The following is an 18,543-nucleotide window of genomic DNA, read 5'->3' as shown; positions in this document are numbered from 1 at the left end:
GTCACTACTGTTTATTGTACAGTACAAATACACGATTTCTTTTTTTACAGCCTTTGAAGAAAAAATTTTTCCTGAGTGATGATGCTGCTTACTATATTTGCACTTTTAACGTCTGTAGATACACTTTATTAAAGCAGAAAAAAAAGCAAGCAACAAATATGCCACAATAAAAACATGCAAGCAACAAACTGTAGGCCACAAATTATGCATTTTATAAAGTACTGTGTTTAATTAAAACTCGATCTGAGAGGCACAAGATTTCTACTTGTGTGCCTGCACTTGCACTGAAGGCAATGGGTTTGCACATGTACATTTTCTGTAGCCTGAAAATAAAGACAGCACCCCTCCCCCCAATCACACCCACCTAAAAACAGACAATGACATGAAAGTCTTTTATAATAGTGATTAAGAAATTGAATACATTTGACACCGCATGCTGTACAATGATGTACATAAATAAAATAAACACCACTTATTTACAAATTATTTTAAATCAATCCAAAAAAAATTTAAATATTCCAAATAAATTCAAAAATATTCTAAATGATTGAAAGTTTGCTTATTTCCTGTAAGTAAATGTTTTTGATGTATTTAATGCAGAGGTGCATTTCATTTAATCAGAAGTACAGATACTCATGTTTTAAAATACTCAGGTAAAAGTTGAAGTCCTGACTGTACTTTTTTACTCAAGTAAAATAAAAAGTTTGGGTTCTGACATGTACTTAAGTACAAAAAAAATAGCCATTATTATTACCCGTTTTAGTGTTAGGCTTGTAACTGGACCTCATCTCATATTAATGTTAGTCAATCCCTCATAGGTCAATGTTTAAAATATTTAATTGCGATTAATCGCATGATTGGCGTGAGTTAACTCACGATTAATCGCAACTTAATCACACATTTTTCGGTTCTAAATGTACCTTAAATTAATACTTCTCAATTTTTTAAATTAACAATATTTTGTTGTTAATGAGTGTATACATATAAAAGTATATCCTTTACAAATTTGAATTATGTATTGCTCTTATCAGTACAATTAAAAAAAAATAGAAATTTAAGTTTTCACTTATGTTTACGACTCCCTCTGTCTCATCCACGTTAACCCCATACTTTTTTTGTTGCCTTTTGTCTTGCTCATTGTTAGCTTCGTAAACTAGTCAACATCTGTAGTGTGTGATAACCAGGAAATGATACACCAGTGGATTGAAAAAGATGCGCAATGACAGGAAATTGGTTGATGGGCTGAAAAATGGCACAATGAGAAGGAAAAATATTGACATGTCACCAAATAGATTAAAACTAAAGTAACAAGCCTGGTTTGAAAATTTAAGAAGTAGAAAGTACAGATATTTGTGTAAAAATGTAATGAGTAAAAGTAAAAAGTTGTCAGAAAAATAAAAAGTGGAGTAAAGTACTGATACCAGAAAAATCTACTTAAGTACAGTAACGAAGTATTTGTACTTCGTTACTTCCCACCTCTGATTTAATGTAAAGAACACTGTTTTATATTCAGCTCCCTACAGCATTTATCAATCAGCCATTGTTATTATTAATAGAAGTGACAATATTATCAAGTCTTGCCAATACGTTTGGCAAATACTTAAATTAGTTCAGAACAATAGTTGGTATTTTGCGTAGTTCTAAATTATTGAAGACTGTTCGACAAAATGTAACCGAATACAAAAATAGATATTGTTTGTATTCTGTAATAGATTTTTATGAGATCATTAAAAAAAGATAACAAATCATTACTCATTGTCACTACTGTTTATTGTACAGTACAAATACATGATTTTTTGAAGTAAAGTACTGATACCAGAAAAATCTACTTAAGTACAGTAATGAAGTATTTGTACTTCGTTACTTCCCATCTCTGATTTAATGTAAAGAACACTATATTCATATTCAGCTCAGTAGTAGTTAAGTAGTCTTTAGTGGATATAAAATATATAAACTGATGACTATGAATATATATGTATGTATATATGGATTTATTTATTTATTTACTTACTTACCTACTTACTTTTTTTTTTTTTTTGTGAAGGCTTAGGTTTAATTCTGGACCAGTAGAAATTTTGCCTGGAGGTAGATAAAGGCAAATGAGGTCTCCAGTTCTTCCGACTCTTTAATCACAGTACTACGGAATATACTACACTAATAACTACTATTACAATATACATAATATACTAAATATTTTCAGCCAGCATTGTTGCAATAGGATAAACTTTTGTTGTATCAGAGAACGAGAAACTGAAGACTTTCTCAGTGATACTTGTGTGCCCAAAGGTAGGCTTATATAAATGTTTTGCTTGTTTTAAAGTCGAAATCTAGTTAGCTATATGTTCTGTAGGCAGCTTTAGCTAAAGTTTAAAAAAATCTAGTTAGATTCTTATACACAAACGCCACAAACTTTAGTTATTTAGATTCTTTAAAGTTTTTTGTGCGATTTGTTCTTAGTCAGTAACACTTAATTAGTAAACTAGCTAGCAAAACTAGATAACATGCTCATTTTTAATTAGCAAGATTGTTCTTTGAGTTAATTCGGTCACAATTCGTGTCTGAACTTTCTATTGTTCTGATCTTAGCTATACAAAAAACAAGACTAATAATATACAGTCACTTACATCTTACATCTTAAAATAAACTAAGTAGCATGTATAATACATTATATTTTACAACTGGAAAAGTTGCAGAATTGTGGCAAAAAAGCTTTGCAAAGTTACTCATGCCAGAAGCTGAGCATGATGATCAGCAGCATTTGAAAAAAACACCCCATAAAGCTGGCACCTAAAAAAGAAGAAAATCTGCTGGTGAGTCTCAGATAAAAAATAAATAAAGCAAAAAAAGGTATTTTAAATGTAATCCAAACTTTGGAGTTTTCCAGTCATATGTGGTTCTTTCCCAAACAGTTACCACAAAGCTGGAGGTACACGATTGTAAAGAATGTCTATGGATACAATAGCATAACATTTTCCCTTTACTTGGACTAGAAGACCCAAACATTTTCCAGCATGTCAAAGTGAGCTCCATGAAGATATGCTTTACATGGGCTGGCGTGAAAGATCTTGAGTGGCCTGATTCCTCTGATCTCAAACCTATTAAACACCTTTTGAATGAATTGGACTGCTGACTGCACCCCAGGCCTCCTCACCTCACTTACACCAGTTCCCGACTTTACTAAAACCCTTGTGTCAAAAATTAGCACGAATCTCCACAAGCAGCACTCCAATCTGTAATGGAAAACCTTCCTAGAAGAATTATGTTATAAGAACAGCAAATGGAAACTAAATGTGAAATGTGCAGTTCAAAAAGCACATTGTCAGGTGTTCAAAAACCTTTTGTCCATATAGCATGGACACACTGTCTAGTCTGATATTAACAAGCAAGAAATCCTATATATATATATATATATATATATATATATATATATATATATATATATATATATATATATATAAAAACAGAGTAATGTTTTAAAACTATAATAACCTTGGATACCATGTCTTGTGACCAATTGGAAAATATGTAGTTAGCTGGAGTCACATATCTCAGATATAATAGGTATGCTATATGAGTAATAGTCCCACCATTTGGAGGTGACCAATTTGGAAATTTGTGCTGGAAGGTAGGGAAAATGATTTAAAGATGTACCCTTGATGGTGCCACACTCCCCCAGCAACAAAAAATTGTGCAATTTTGTACTTTTGTATATTGTATCTTATTTCTTAGAGTGTTGAAAATTGAGCTTTACCATTTGTCCAGGCCGTGGAAGTTGCATCTACATTGGCGGAGAAAAAACATTTTAATGAAAACATACTCATAATAACACACAGTCAATTGTCTTTGAAAATGTTAGTCTTGTCTTGAGGCTTTAATGATTCTATGTCTGTAACTTTTGTCCAATTTGGCTTATAGTATAAAAACAAGTATATTTTACATACTGTACATTTCACAAGACATGATTCTGTTGCAAGTTTTAGTACATGAAAGTGCACCTGATTTCAATAGCTATAATCTAAAAAAAAGAATGATAATGATTGGATCTGTCAGTAAATCAAGCTGTAATTGTTAGTGTTCCAGTGGATATTTTGAAGTATAAAACCATTGCAAATACTTGTTAAATTCTAAATATATTAATTAGTATTTCAAGCTGTAATCAATTTTTAAACAACTGGTTAGGTATTAGACAATCTTTTAACACTTTTATGAAACTTCAAGCACCCTAGCAACTAAGAAAAACGTAACTTTGGTACATTTATTTCTTAAAGCGTCTTACCATTTGTTCGAGATTTGGTGTTTGTAGCTGCATTGGGGGGAAAAAAAGTTTTAATTAAAACATGCTCATAATATTAACAAGGGCTTTGTGTTTGGGGCGATCTTTTTAATTTCCTTGAACATCTAATCTGATTCTTTGGCTGTAACTCTTCTCTTTATTTATTTTCTTACTACTTGAAAGTATATTTGATTTAAATAAATGAAATCAAATAAATAGGGAATCATTGAAAATCCACAATCCAATATCAAAAACTGTTCTTATTCAAACCTTCAATGGTAAAAGTTGTCTCCATTCCAGAGTCCATGTGATCCGTCACATGACAGTGAAGAAGCCAAGTTCCTGGGGTTCCTGCCTGTAGTTCAATAGTCTTAAAGGTTCCAGGGAACAATCCATACACATCAGCTCTGTGGGGGTGATCCGTCTGAGAGATGGATATAGTAGATACAGTGTTAATGTTCATGTCTATGTGTACATGCTGTGTCTATTTTACTAAATAAATGTGTACCTTGTATACGAAACTCTGACCGTGAAAGTGCACTGTGTACATTTCGTCATTCCCCAGTGCCATTAAATACCATTCGGTCCGATCTCCCTGCCGCATCCTCAGACCATGTAAGTTAGCGTACAGCTTTCCATTAATACCTAATCAGCACATGGAGAAAACATTACAGATCTTATATTATATACTGTATATTAACAATATGATGTTATTTTTGTTGAGTCCAATCGATAGATTATTGTTATTTTTTAACTATTGATATTTCACAAATCTGCACTGATAGAAATTACATATACCGTATATAATATTTATAAAAGAAAAATACATTCAATTACTTATACATTCTCTGACCAATAACAAATGCAACATGTAGTTTTGTTCATGTAGAGCAATTTAATGTAGAGCAAGCATCACATTCTCTTTTTACATTAAACCGCTAGCAAATTTGTATTACTTAATGCAAAATTTTGTTGTTCATTGTGTTTAGAACTGTTTATGCTTACCATGCATCATGTTACTTTCCATAAAGCCATCACTGTCAATGTTGAAAGTTTCAGGGTCTTTCTTTAGGTAATTTTGTATGTTATCCTTTAGATACCATGATTCATTCTCATCAAACACCATGAAGAGCAGAGCAAATTCTTTATCCACATCTGTCCGCTGTCTCGTCTTGTTCAGAGTCCCCTTTCGACACACCACTAATGGTCCGATTAAGCCACTTGCCAAATCCTGACACCGGAAAAACGACATACAATAGATTAATCAATCAGACCTGTATACAGTATAGAAGTATTGAGGTGTCATGTGAAAAGCTTTTTATAGCCATGAAAACTGCTAAACTCAAAAACATTTTCTGAGAACAACAGGATGCATTGGACATATAGACCTTTACAACTAAATACGTTTTAAACATCCTATTCAGAATGCATAGTCAATGCTATGGATTTATTCCTTCCATTGTTGCTCTAACAGCCTTATTCTTCTGGGAAGGCATTTTACTTGATTTTGGAAGTTGCTGAGTTGTAGGACATGCTTGGTTATATAATCTTTTAAACAGGGTCATGGTGCCCCATGGAAGGCTGAACCATCATAACACACAAAATTTTGTAGTCACTAACAATAAAAATGGCAAGGAAAGGGTAGGAATAACATGATTCTTTATTTTTTTTAGTCCAACCCCAAACATGAAATGATTAGACAAACCCATAAATGATGCATCAAAGTGAAATGTCTTAGTATAATGGTAACTGGGAAAGGCCAAAAGTTGGGGAGTTTCTAAAAGATAATAGTAGCAAAGAATTATTTTTAAGATGTTATTGGTACCAGAAGACACAGCTATTGTTGTGGCAGATTTTGCTATGACACACTCCATTCTTGAAACCCATATCTTTCTAGACCTTGCTTTGCGCCTAGGGGCATTGTCATGCCATGCTGGAACAGGAAAGATTCTTCTCTGAAGTGTTGTTACAAAGTTATGTATAAGAATTAAGCCTTATGCTGACTGGTAACTATAAACAGCAGCCAAGAGCATGTAATTTTTATTCCTTCTGCACTGAATGGTCTTGCTCTGTGAGTTTGTGTAGTCTGCAAGTTGGTTCTGTCCTAAATGTTTTAAAATAACTGCACTGACAGGTCATGATAGTTGGCATCCTTTTACAGAAGCATGAAGCGCTTCAATATGACCCTTAGGAAATGGCTTACTATTTTATTTAATGAGCTTTTGTATATGTATATGGTTGTATGTAATTACACAAGCATTCTTGCAAAATCTCCTCAATCCTCTCTTGTTCAATGTTTTACCTTAAGAAAGCTGGCTGATGAGTAATAGGCATAGGTCGTGCAAGTTGATTCAGTGGGTCCAGGACCTGAACTGATTGTCCAGTTATACCTTGTTGTGCTTCCTAACACACACAAATAGACGTACACTTTTTCATATAAAGCACATATGTCACATTTATGCTAGTAAATGTTATCTAAAGGGTAGTTTGGCTGTAGTGTACCTGGTTCAACAGGTTCGGCCAAACTGGCCTTCACTCCATGAGCGTGAACTGAATAGGGCCTAGTGGCTTTGTTCTTAAATACAACCTGGACCATCTCACCAACTTGCACCCTAAGAATAGGACCTGCACATGGAAAAAAATGTTTTAATTTAGCTATGCACTGTCTAGTATTCATCTAACAATGAGGGCTAGAAATTACAAGTACAAGAATTTAGATTAGAGTTAAATTTCACAACCTTGAGCATGGGAATCCTTTAACACGATTTGCCATATGACAAATTTATAAAACTAACATAATCCAGCTTTTCAGAAAAAGAGTTTATTATTATAAATAAAATATCATTTTGCTTATTTACACATTTCACTTAAATATTCAGTTTAATATTTATTTGATGGTTTAGACCTAGTTGTTTTTTAAGTTACTGATGTTTGGAATAAACTCATTCATTAAACTCATTTTATTCATTTGTCATTAAACAAATGTAACATTTATTATATTGGGCTGTGATTTACACTAATAAAATAAACCAGAACAAAAACTTCACAGATTGCCTGAAAACTTTAATATGTTGAAATATTATAATGAATACTATGATAAATGTGTTGAAATATAATAATTGAATATGTTTTACCCAAAATGCCTAAATGCTCTTCATCAGAACCCCTGGTAACCTGTTCTGTGAAAGTCTCATCCTTGTACATACGGTACACCACTTTTCTGTAAACAGGCCCAATCCAATTCTCTGATTTATTGAGGTAAATGCTTCCAGGACTGAGAGGCAAAATGAGAAAAAGTAAAAAATAAAAAAATTAAAAATTAACCATCAACTCACTAATATTTATTTCAGCATCTGTTTTAACATATAGCATAGTTAAGTGCATAGTTAAACACTCCAGAGTTAGGATTTCACATCACAATTGTTAATGTATGTCAGTTAAAACAGTACACAATAAAACAGCAAAATACATCTTAAAAAAACAGATATTGCCTACATATTCTGTTTCAAAATCCATTTATAATAAAAAGTTTAAACACTAGTGACCAGCACTCACCTTTCATTAAGAGTAGTGTTATGTTTCTCCAACTCCCATGTTCGGTTTGGGGCGTAATTCCACTCCACCTCTTCAGCAGCCAAGTAGAAATACACATCGGGCTGAAAGGTACCCTCTTGGTTCTGACTCGGTGTGCAGCGTTTTACCATGTAAAGCTGCCGCATGCCACCACGATAGTCATCAGCTGTAAGAGAGCTCAGCTCAAAAAGTCCTAAAGCAAAATAACAAATGACAAGTGAAAGAAAATTGCAATAATATAATTAATAAATGGAAATTGCTTTATTATCGATTCATTTTTAACTCAACTTCAACTTTAATTCACATTATCTATTGTAACAAAATGTAAATTCAGAGACCCACATATCCTGCTTAGATTGTTTGCTTATTATACATAATTATTATTTAATTCTGTTGGTCTGTGGTCATTCTGATTTACCAGTGTCGCTCCCAATGCTATTTTTAAATACACAGTTTCTATCTATAAAGGTCTAATTGAAAAAAATAAGACTAATCTACTACTACTAATTGGCAAACAAGGAATTTATTGCTTTGTCCATTGAATTCAACTTTGACTTAACCTTTAGTTGAATTCAAAATTGCTTCGTCATTCTATTTGACCAATTGAAATGGCTAGCTGTTTTATAGCTCTGAGCTTTAGTTATATTGTCAGTGCTCAAGAAAAAAACAGTTTTAAAGCAAAATCAGTTCAGGCTCTATCAGGCTCTATCTCCAAAATATTTCATGGGTTTCTGGACGGGACAAAGTGAATCAAATCAAATCAAAACAGGGCAAGAGGAATCTAAACTAAACTACAAGGCATTCATGTATATCGTTGAATTGACATTCATTTCAATCTGAAAAATTAAAGACATTGCTAGTGCAAAAAGTTTTTCATTTAAGTAGCTAGTATACTCATATATACAATATAAAAATGCCTAGCAGTAAAATCTTAAACACTACACTGTTCTTAATTTTACTTTATCTATTAGATAACCTCATACACACACTAGCACTTTTTTGGTTCAACATTGCTCGATTGACATGAATATTATAATTCTTTTTTTTTTTTTTTTTTTTTTTTTTAAAACTGTACACGCTTATTCCATTACCGTCATTGTCAGGTTTCATGGAGACAGTAACACTAGAGTGCGGGAAGAGATTAACCGTGTCCCGTGTAGTGTTGTCCAGCTGAATCGTGTTGCCCTGAAAGTAAACGCTATAGAGATGCGCTGAGCCCAATGCCATCAGGTGCCACACAACATGGTCCCCCTCACACAAATTAAGTTCAGGAAGATTTCCATACATGAAGCCATTTACAGCTAAAAGAGAACACACACACACATAATTGGATTGTAAAGAGTGCTGTAAAATAGCTGTATATCACATTATTAATTAGGTGCAGTCATAGTGTTGGAACTTACAGCGCATTTTATTGCTCTCCTGAAATTGGTAGGTATTATTATTTTTCTTATTACCAAATTCGTTAATATTCTTCTCCAGGAAGCAGCTTTCAGTCTCATCCATTACAGTGAAGAGAAGGAAAAACTCCTTCTGCACCTCTGATCCTATATGCTACACACACACACACACACACACACACACACACACACACACACACACACACACACACACACACACACACACACACAATCATGCTCTTAATATATACAGATGTACCATTTTTTAAACCTTGGATTATTGTGTGTACCAAAGATACATAGAATTTGTTTGAATGTAGCCAATTAGAACTAATCATTTAAAAGTCTGTGTTGTAGCTCTCTTTTTTTTTTTCAAGTGACCTGCTCTGACCTGCTTCTCAGTGGAGTTTCACTTAAACAGCTTTTTGTCAATGTCAATATTAAGTATTGTACAGCTACTGTAAATGAGCTAATGTAAGACGTGTGTGGAAAAGTACCTGTCGACCGCTCTCATCCAAAACTCCCTTCTTGCATACTTGTAACGTTCCCACCAAACCAGAGTTAGTGTCATAGACGGGATCTGTACCAGAGTAATACAGGTATGACAGGCAGGGTGGGTCACTGGGAGAGGGGCCTTCTATCACCTGCCATCGATATGTAAATGTCTGACCTGGTGCCACACTGGCCCCTGCATTCTGAGAACCTGAAGAGGACAGAGTCATGTGTTAAGTAAAGTTTGCAATATGTGAAATACAAATTTTATTTATAGAGACAATAAACTTTCAGAGATTTATGTATCATTACAAGTATATAAATTGTAAAAATGTTTATGTTTTAAATTAATTCATTTATGTAAAGCTGCATTGTGATAATGCCTATTAGTAAAACTGCTGAACAAGTAAAATGAAAGACATTTTCTAATTAATCCATGCCTACATGCCATACACTGTTTTTCCAAAATGAATCATTGTATGTCTTACCATCTGGATATATGACTCCTTCATAAGATTTGTCATATGATACTCCACGAGGTTGCAAGCTGAAGTTATACCTTGCCTTGTTTCTAAATGTCACCTCAATGACATCACCAGGTTCTCCCCTAATCACAGGACCTGTGAGCACACACCACACAATACACCTTAAAAGTGATACTGAAAGTTTTATAAAATCATAAAGTGTTAAAGTGTAAAAAAAATTAAAATAAAGAATTTGTACCGTATGTAAATTATATGTAAAAATTATTTTCATTCCATTAATATTATACTGGAGTAGGCAAAATAAAAATAATCAATAGTTTTGCAATACTTTAGGCATTTGCATCATATACTGTAGTTAACAAAAGGAAGTCCTGTCATATCATGTCCTGACCAGGAATTATGATGATTTAGATTTTTTGAATTAAACATGAAAAAGGGCAAAATGTATTATTGAAATGTAAAATAAAAATGATCTGACTCACAGTCACTTCATGGTAACTCAGTAAACAGTAGTGTCTAATCCCTATATTGTACACTACTGTGCCCATATTTCACAGAATTTCATGTAATTGAGGTACACTTTTGTATTTAACCATTACTATATGTATAACACCCAAACCCAAATAACACTGAGTATATTTACCCAGAATGCCTAGGTGTTTTTCTGAACCACTTTGCTCAATCTTGGAAGTAAATGTATCATCATGGTACCCAATGTATCTGACTTTCCAATACTTTCCTCCCAACCTTCCCTCATTTGTACTGAAGAATTCTTCTGAGTCACTGCAAAGAAAACATTTTTTTAATGGTATTTCATGGTATAATATTATTTTAATGGCTAAATTATATTTAATATTTTGGCCTCCACTGAAATTACAAGAGAGTCTAACAATCCTGCAAGTATATTTGTATATTAAATGCCATATATGTATATTAGGATGGCATTTGTGGTGTGTCACACAAATACATGTAAATACAGTAAATATATAATAATTTAAAATAATAATCAGAACATAATGTTTATGATTCTGATGTGTGATACATTGTATATGCTTTTTCAACATTGCATGTTTTTTGCATTTGCGATTACCTGTTTGTTTCATTTAGTGGTTTATTGGTCAGTCTGTTTTGCCCTGAGGGTGCGTATTCCCAAAGTATCTCCTCTGCTGCAATGTAGTGACGCCTGACATGGCCAACCGAGGACACTGTGGGCGCAGTGTCTTTATCACATGACGAGACGTTATAAAAGCCATGCATACCTTTTGTTCATGATACATGCACAGTAAGAGTGGGGGGTGGTTGGTACAAAAGCAGAGAACATAAATTATTTTCTAATTTGCAACGATCAAACTAATCAGAATATACAGTGCAGTATATTATATAGTATACAGTATATCTCCTAAAGACACACTACAATAGAAAATTTGCAGGCTTTCTTGTGAGCCAGTTTCAGAAGAGGCTTCCTTCTGGGATGACAGCCATGCAAACCAAATTTTTGCAGTGTGCGGCAGCACTTGTGTCTGTTTTTTTGAAGCCAGCTTCTGCACCTGATGCACAGCACATGTGACTTTGCATGGTTACATGGCATACAGCTATCACCTAGGGTGTACTCACTTTTGTTATCAGCTATTTTGACAATAATGGCTGTTGAGTTATTCTCAGAGGACAGTAAATGTGTACTGCAATACAAGCTGCACATCGACTACTCTAAAATGTATCCAAGTATCATTTCTATAGTATTGTCCTTTGAGAAGACATACCAAAATGGTGAGGGGTCTCATGGTACTTATGGTTTAATGTCCAGAATAGCTTTACGTGTCCAAATAATATTTGTTATTTTTATTAGGCAACTGATTAACTGCACATGCACACTAATCAAAATATTTATTGAGTTATCTTTTTTTTTTTACTATAGTATGGTTGCTGGTGCTTGAAGGAATAATTAGAATATTTCAGAAAATGCATATCTTCTGGGTTAATAAATTGTGGGATTGCGAATAATGGTGTCAAAAAACAAAAAACAGCCAGTAAATATTTGTTGTAAATGCCTTATTGATCAATGACGTAAGAGAAGAATGGGCTGAGCTGACAGGAAGGCTGCTCAAATAATTACTCTTTACAACAGTGGTGAGCAGAAAAGCTTTAGGACATTGAACCTTGTATTTGCTACAACAGCAGAATATGAGTTTTAGGTGAAAGCTAATGATGACTATAATCAACTCTTTATACTTAGAGGACTCAAATTTCTCATTCTTTTAATTACATTCATTTAGGAATCTAAAACATTGAAGTAAATTATAAATAAAAACGTTCAGGATTTAGGAATTAAATACTTTAATTTATTCTCAGAATTTAAAAGAACTGAAAGAGACGTTACCACGGATGTGATCATCAACCTGACACCTGAACAGCCACTTCCCAGTTGTCATGGGGACCATTTCTGCAGTTAATGAAGTAGCAGGAAATAGACTGACGACATCAGTACGGTGACCTTGGTTGAGTAGGGTGTGGCCATAGAAGTGGATAGAGTGAAGGTCTATGGTGTTTCCAATACTAAAAAGATGCCAAAACACAGGGGTTCCGAGACACACTTCCAAGGTTGGCAAGCTGCCATAAACAAAACCATTTATTGCTGGGGAAACAAAACAACAACCAGAGAATTGAAACAGAAGAACACATAGTGAAGCTATGATCTATCTATAAAAAAAACTTGTGTTCAATAACACTCTATTTTGCTCAATCTTTTTATCTATCGATTTACTGCCCTAAATGAAAGAAGATTTTATATTGAAACTATCAAATTGTCAAGACCCCCCCAAAAAAAGAAAAACAACAATGTACAAATTACAATGTTAAAAAGAAATTGTGGCTTGGATGTCTAAAAAAAGCAGCTTACAGTGCAGTTTGCTTGTCTGAAAATCTTCTTCATTGATTTGATTAGCTACCCCAGGGCAAAACTCGTTAATATTATCATCAAAATACCAACTAAGGCTTTCATCCATTGTGCTGAACATCAAGAAATATTCACAAAACGAGACAGATTGGTGACATCTGATTTGATCCAGAGCTCCTGATAGAAAACACACACACACAACATATGCTGATTATATAATACATAATTACAATATACTGTATAATACAATATATAACTATTAACACTGAATAATAAATACTACCAAAAATCTGCATTTTCTTGACATAAAACCCTCAACATAGTTTACCCTTTAACAGTATACCACAAAATAGTTTAGTCCTCTTGAATAGTTTTTATAGTAACATGTAATGTTGTAGACTGACCACTAAACTATTTACTTCTTGTTTCCAGGTGTACAGTCAACCCCCGTTAATTCGCGGCTCGGAAAATTCGCAGGTTCTAATTTGGAACTATCAGCAAGTTGCGGATTATCTTAAAATTCTGCAGCGGTAGTGAATGTTCAGGAATGTTAGGAATAACATTTTAAACTATGTTTTCACTAACAAATTTTATAAAGTTTTTAAAACATTATTGTATAAAAGTGACATAATGTCTAGATGAATTCACTCAGGTACCATAGGGGCTGCGGTGGTGCGTCCAAAATTTACAATCTTAGAACCCCTGCGAGTTCAGGGGGAACACTGTATCTGCACTCAGCTCATGCCACATCACACACATCCAGTGCATTTGTTTATAGCATGGCCTTTAATGTGTCATTTCTTACTTAATATTAATTTCCAAAATTATATATACTTTCATAAATCAGAGATATGTATCTAAGTATATGTAGTTACATTAAAATTTAGAAAATATCAAAATGTTACCCTTCTTGCAGATGAGCAGCACTCCAATGAGTCCTGATGCTATGTCTTTTGCTGCGTTTACATGTGAGTGATACATCGATGTAAGACAGGAGGAGTCAGTCTCTTTAGGAGCAAACTCTTCTGTCACCTTCCATGTGTATGTGTAAGACTGTCCTGGAGCCACAGAATCATCACTCTTATTCGCAGCAGATGTACCATCCGGATACCATGCACCTGGTGAACAGTCAGTCATGTCATACTGTAATGTGTTAAGTGATAATCCCAGATAACTTTTAATCGTAGATAAGTTTTAACTAAAATCAGCAGTTTAAATAATTGTAATATATATTACAATATATATATATATATATATATATATATATATATATATATATATTTCTAAACAAGCCAAGGAAACCTGCCAAGACTTCTTTGTATCTTGACATTTATATTTTAGACAACTTTATATTCAAATAACATCATAATAGCGAACCAAGTTAAAACAACCACATCTAAGTGAATGAGAAACAGAATTAAACCCATTCTACCTTCAGAGTCCTTTTTGTAGTAAACGCCATGTGGATGAATTGAATAAGGCCGAGATGCAAAGTTCTTCATATGCACTACAATGTCATCGCCTACTTCTGCACGGATCACAGGTCCAAGTAATCCCATCCATTGAGGTTTAGACACCTCAGTGATAAAATTTCCATCTGTGTACTCCTTATACACAGCTTTTTTATACTTGATTTCATTTGTAAAACAATTGCTGAGGTATCTACAGACAAATGAATTACAAACAAAGAGAGAAAACACCCATATTAATACTGACTGTTTAGTCTTCTCAAAAGTACTTGTCATTTCAAGATTGGACTACTGCAACTCGCCTCCCTGCAGATCTGCCTTTGTGGGACATCTGACTGTTTCAGAATGGAACTGCAAGTCTCAACCTTCCTAAATTTATTGCATTGCTACACTTTTTCCAATGGATTCCACTAGCTATCGTTTACTGGCCCTTCACTGACTGCCTTTTACAGTCCTTAAACTTTAAATCACAATTATTCTTGAATATTAACACAATGTTGGAAAAAAACATCCTATTATAGTATCTTATACATATATTGATATCATAATTTAAAATCTGGCATGGCCCATCTTCCTCTGACAGCTCTGGACAAACCGTTTAGTGTTAACTTAATAGTTTTCTACATATTTTATTTAATAGCAGTGCCTTTTATGTGGTTCATACTCATATTTAGCAACCTTGAGCAGGGCATTAGCTCGCTAGCAAAATACAGTTAAAACTAGTTACCTGGTGAGCACTTTAGAAAATATATCTCACACTGTAAGGGTGTTTCATAGTGAAAAGGTGTTTGAATATGTAACTGTACTTTGACAAGGTTGGACAGACTTTTTTTTTATTATTGTTAGCTACTTTATTTATGATATTTATTTACACATTTTGTTTCAGACATTGTTGTTGCAGATCTATTTTAATTTTATAATACTAATAATAATAATAATAATAATAATAATTATTATTATTATTATTATCATTATAATTATTATTATTATTATTATAAAATAAAAATGATAATAATAATAATAATAATAATAATTATTATTATTATTATTATTATCATTATAATTATTATTATTATTGTTGCTTTTGTTCAAATATGCTTGGTTTAAACAATGACTGTCCTATTCAATATAAAAGAAAAAAGGAATGATATGCTCCATTGTAAAAGAACCTGAAATGCTCATTTATATATCTGTCTGAGATTTATCAATAAATAATCTATCCATTTTTATACACAGTGGTAACTCATATGCTTGTTAGTCTTCTCAGAAGGACTTGTCATCTCAAGATTGAGAGAATGAATGCAGTAGGGAACCCCTTCATTTTTGTTCAACATTTAGATTTTTACTAAAGCCATTTTCACTACAGAGTCAAGAATTGCATGACATCCACTACAAGGCCAACTGCCAGGTTACGCTCCTATGTTTCACATAGGCAGATACATGTACCCCACTGTCCACAAAAAGACTTTATTTTTGTCACTGATGTGAGGGGATCTACTTAAAGAGGGCTATTCAACTTAGCAATTTTGGTTATTTTCTATTGTTCATGAACTTTAAAGAAACCCGTAAAAAATATTTTTCTAACATTATCTGATTAACATTATCTGTTCCTACTTCCTACTGCTTTCTCTCTTTGGTAGAAGAAAAGCTGAACAGTTTAGCTCTTGGTGGAACACTATTATCACTTATGACGGTGGCCTTGAGCCACAGTGCTTTAAGTGGGACCCCCACCTCTGTCATCAAGACATTAAAATGTGCAACAAACATTTACAACACAAAACAACATTCACAAGCTCTCTCTCTCTCTCTCTCTCTCTCTCTCTTTCTCACACTCTCACAACACACACACACACACACACACACACACACACACACACACACACTCAAAACAAGTTCTGCATTCCTACTGTATGTGTGTAGTATATACATTAAGCACTGCTGTTCAGTAAACTCATTTGGGACCAACTTTTTAAAATTTTTTATACATTTGTATTTTTTAAATATATAAATACTATTTGTTTTATTTGAATGAATTTGCAGTCATCTATCAGAATTTCCCATTGTTATATTTTCTATTTATCCTGGTCAATTATAAACAATAGGTAAAATTGAAACTTAAAAAAAAAACTGATCCTGCAGATATTTGAGTGGCATCTTCCCTAAAAGATGTAATCTCACACCAGACATTTTATAAAACTTGAGATCTTTGTTTACAACTATATGTTTTGTCATATATTCATTTACAAACTAAACACAGATTTTTCCACTTAGTGTAATAAAGTGTGTAAACAGTGTCCTGTTAATCTATACTTTTATTTTTTTCATCAAAGGATTAAATCAAGTTTAACTTACTCGTAACGCACGATATCAGTGCTATCTGTGATTTCATAGTTCCAGTATACCTCACGAATCCCGAGGTAGTGTGTCCTCGTTGCGGATTCGCTCAGACTTAAAACAGTCAGGAGCGTAAAACAAGAAACTCTCATTATTGTCCAAGAATCATTAAGTCTGTGATGTGTCCGATTTATAAAAAAAAAAAAGCACAGATACAAACACGACTGGATCCAACAGCTTCATTCGAGTTTTTGTTTAATATTTAAATCGAAACCAAAAGTTAAAACAGACACGATTCTTGCCTTGTTTTCGGTGATAACAACTAAACTGAAACCAGAACATGATCAAAGAAGGTACAGTACACTAAACAGACAGGTTTGTTGACACTGCCATCACACCCATTTTTATTCCTTTCCCAAACTGTTTGAAGAGCACAACTGGATTGAAAACGTTTTCAATACAATTATCCTTAGCTGGATTTAACAGGTCACAACCTGTCCCAGCATAAAACTGCCTGAACCTCAGGCCTCCTTAAATAACATTCCTGACCTCACTACTGCTTTGTAGCTGAATGGACACAAATCCACATATCTGACAAATCTATGGAAAGCCTTCCCTTTGCTTAATGGAGGTTATTATTACAGTAAATAATGTTATTCATAAATAGGGGTATTTGAAGGAACATAGTTTATAGTCCATGACCTTCAAACTAATATAGTCATGGAATATGCACAAAAACCCAATTTTTTAGTTCGTTTGTTCGTCTGTGTATTTATTGCTATCTTTTAATTATTATTATTATTATTTGCACACCACTGAGGAAAGAACTCTCTGAAGGAGGAACATTTGTGGATAAATCGTTCCTCATTGGAGCTGATTGCAGAGGAACCTTACAGGGCAAAAATGTTGTCAAGTCTAACTGAAACTAGATCTATGAGACACACAATCTTTTCTTATACCATTGCATAAAACTACCCCCATTGAATCACACCTGAATTAAAAAAAGACAGACTTTTATTATAAATTTTTTTTTAATCATTCATAATACTGTACACATACAACATACAAGATACAACAATAGTTTAAACAACAAATTATCTTGACCCTAAAAACCTTAAACCTATAAACCCTAAACTACTCACTCAAAAAAAAACCTTTTATAATATATCAGTAGCACAATTCATTTTTTATATTTTTTTTAAGTTTTAGATTTCAAGCCTGCCCAGCTGAAAAATTGCCTAAACGAAGATGAAGGCATATGAGGTGTGTGCAGTTAGAAATCTTTCTTTACAACACAGTCAGCTAAATGGGAAATGGAGAGTGGTGACACTTCCATAGAATGTCAAAGTGATGAGTGCTATGAGCCAAATACTATTTGAAAACACTAAACCCTGTACATTCCTGTTTTATAACAACCAATAATGTACTGTAGTAAGAAGTGTTATTTTATGTAAAACAGCTATAGCTAATACACCAATCAAGCATAATTTTGACATTATGACATTATGACCAGTGAATAAATAACACTGATTCTCTCTTTATCATAACACCTGTTTTTAGGATTTTAGGCAGCAAGTGAACATTTTGTCCTCAAAATTGACGTGTTAGAAGCAGTAAAAATGGG

At 33.4% G+C, this 18,543-nt stretch overlaps 1 protein-coding gene across 1 annotated transcript; it reads right to left on the bottom strand.

Moving 5' to 3' along the window:
- Positions 1-2,010: 2,010 nt before the first annotated feature.
- Positions 2,011-17,243, bottom strand: LOC124375509 (ferroxidase HEPHL1-like). The gene is made up of 21 exons (XM_046833931.1): positions 16,938-17,243; positions 14,549-14,778; positions 14,022-14,234; positions 13,120-13,293; positions 12,601-12,855; positions 11,314-11,482; positions 10,867-11,006; positions 10,227-10,358; positions 9,744-9,949; positions 9,250-9,400; positions 8,938-9,147; positions 7,829-8,039; positions 7,408-7,547; positions 6,776-6,898; positions 6,576-6,676; positions 5,279-5,504; positions 4,782-4,918; positions 4,544-4,697; positions 4,277-4,303; positions 3,752-3,778; positions 2,011-2,787 (listed from the first exon to the last, which is right to left on the bottom strand). The coding sequence occupies exons 1-21, from the start codon at positions 17,069-17,071 to the stop codon at positions 2,720-2,722; spliced, it is 3,228 nt and encodes a 1,075-aa protein (XP_046689887.1). The 5' UTR covers positions 17,072-17,243; the 3' UTR covers positions 2,011-2,719.
- Positions 17,244-18,543: the final 1,300 nt, after the last annotated feature.

The sequence above is a fragment of the Silurus meridionalis genome, chromosome 21 (genome assembly GCF_014805685.1).
Source record: "Silurus meridionalis isolate SWU-2019-XX chromosome 21, ASM1480568v1, whole genome shotgun sequence".
Classification (NCBI taxonomy): domain Eukaryota; kingdom Metazoa; phylum Chordata; class Actinopteri; order Siluriformes; family Siluridae; genus Silurus; species Silurus meridionalis.
Note: the sequence above shows the minus strand (reverse complement) of the source record. Positions and strands in the feature narration are given on the sequence as shown.

Bases quoted from the DNA above. Each gene is read 5' to 3' on its own strand.
- LOC124375509 (XM_046833931.1), bottom strand. From the start codon at position 17,071: ATGAGAGTTTCTTGTTTTACGCTCCTGACTGTTTTAAGTCTGAGCGAA. The intron at 9,401-9,743 runs GTACTTTTCCAC...GTGTGTGTGTAG, and splicing joins TGGATGAGAGCGGTCGACAG to CATATAGGATCAGAGGTGCA. The intron at 4,698-4,781 runs GTACACATTTAT...TCCATCTCTCAG, and splicing joins GTCAGAGTTTCGTATACAAG to ACGGATCACCCCCACAGAGC.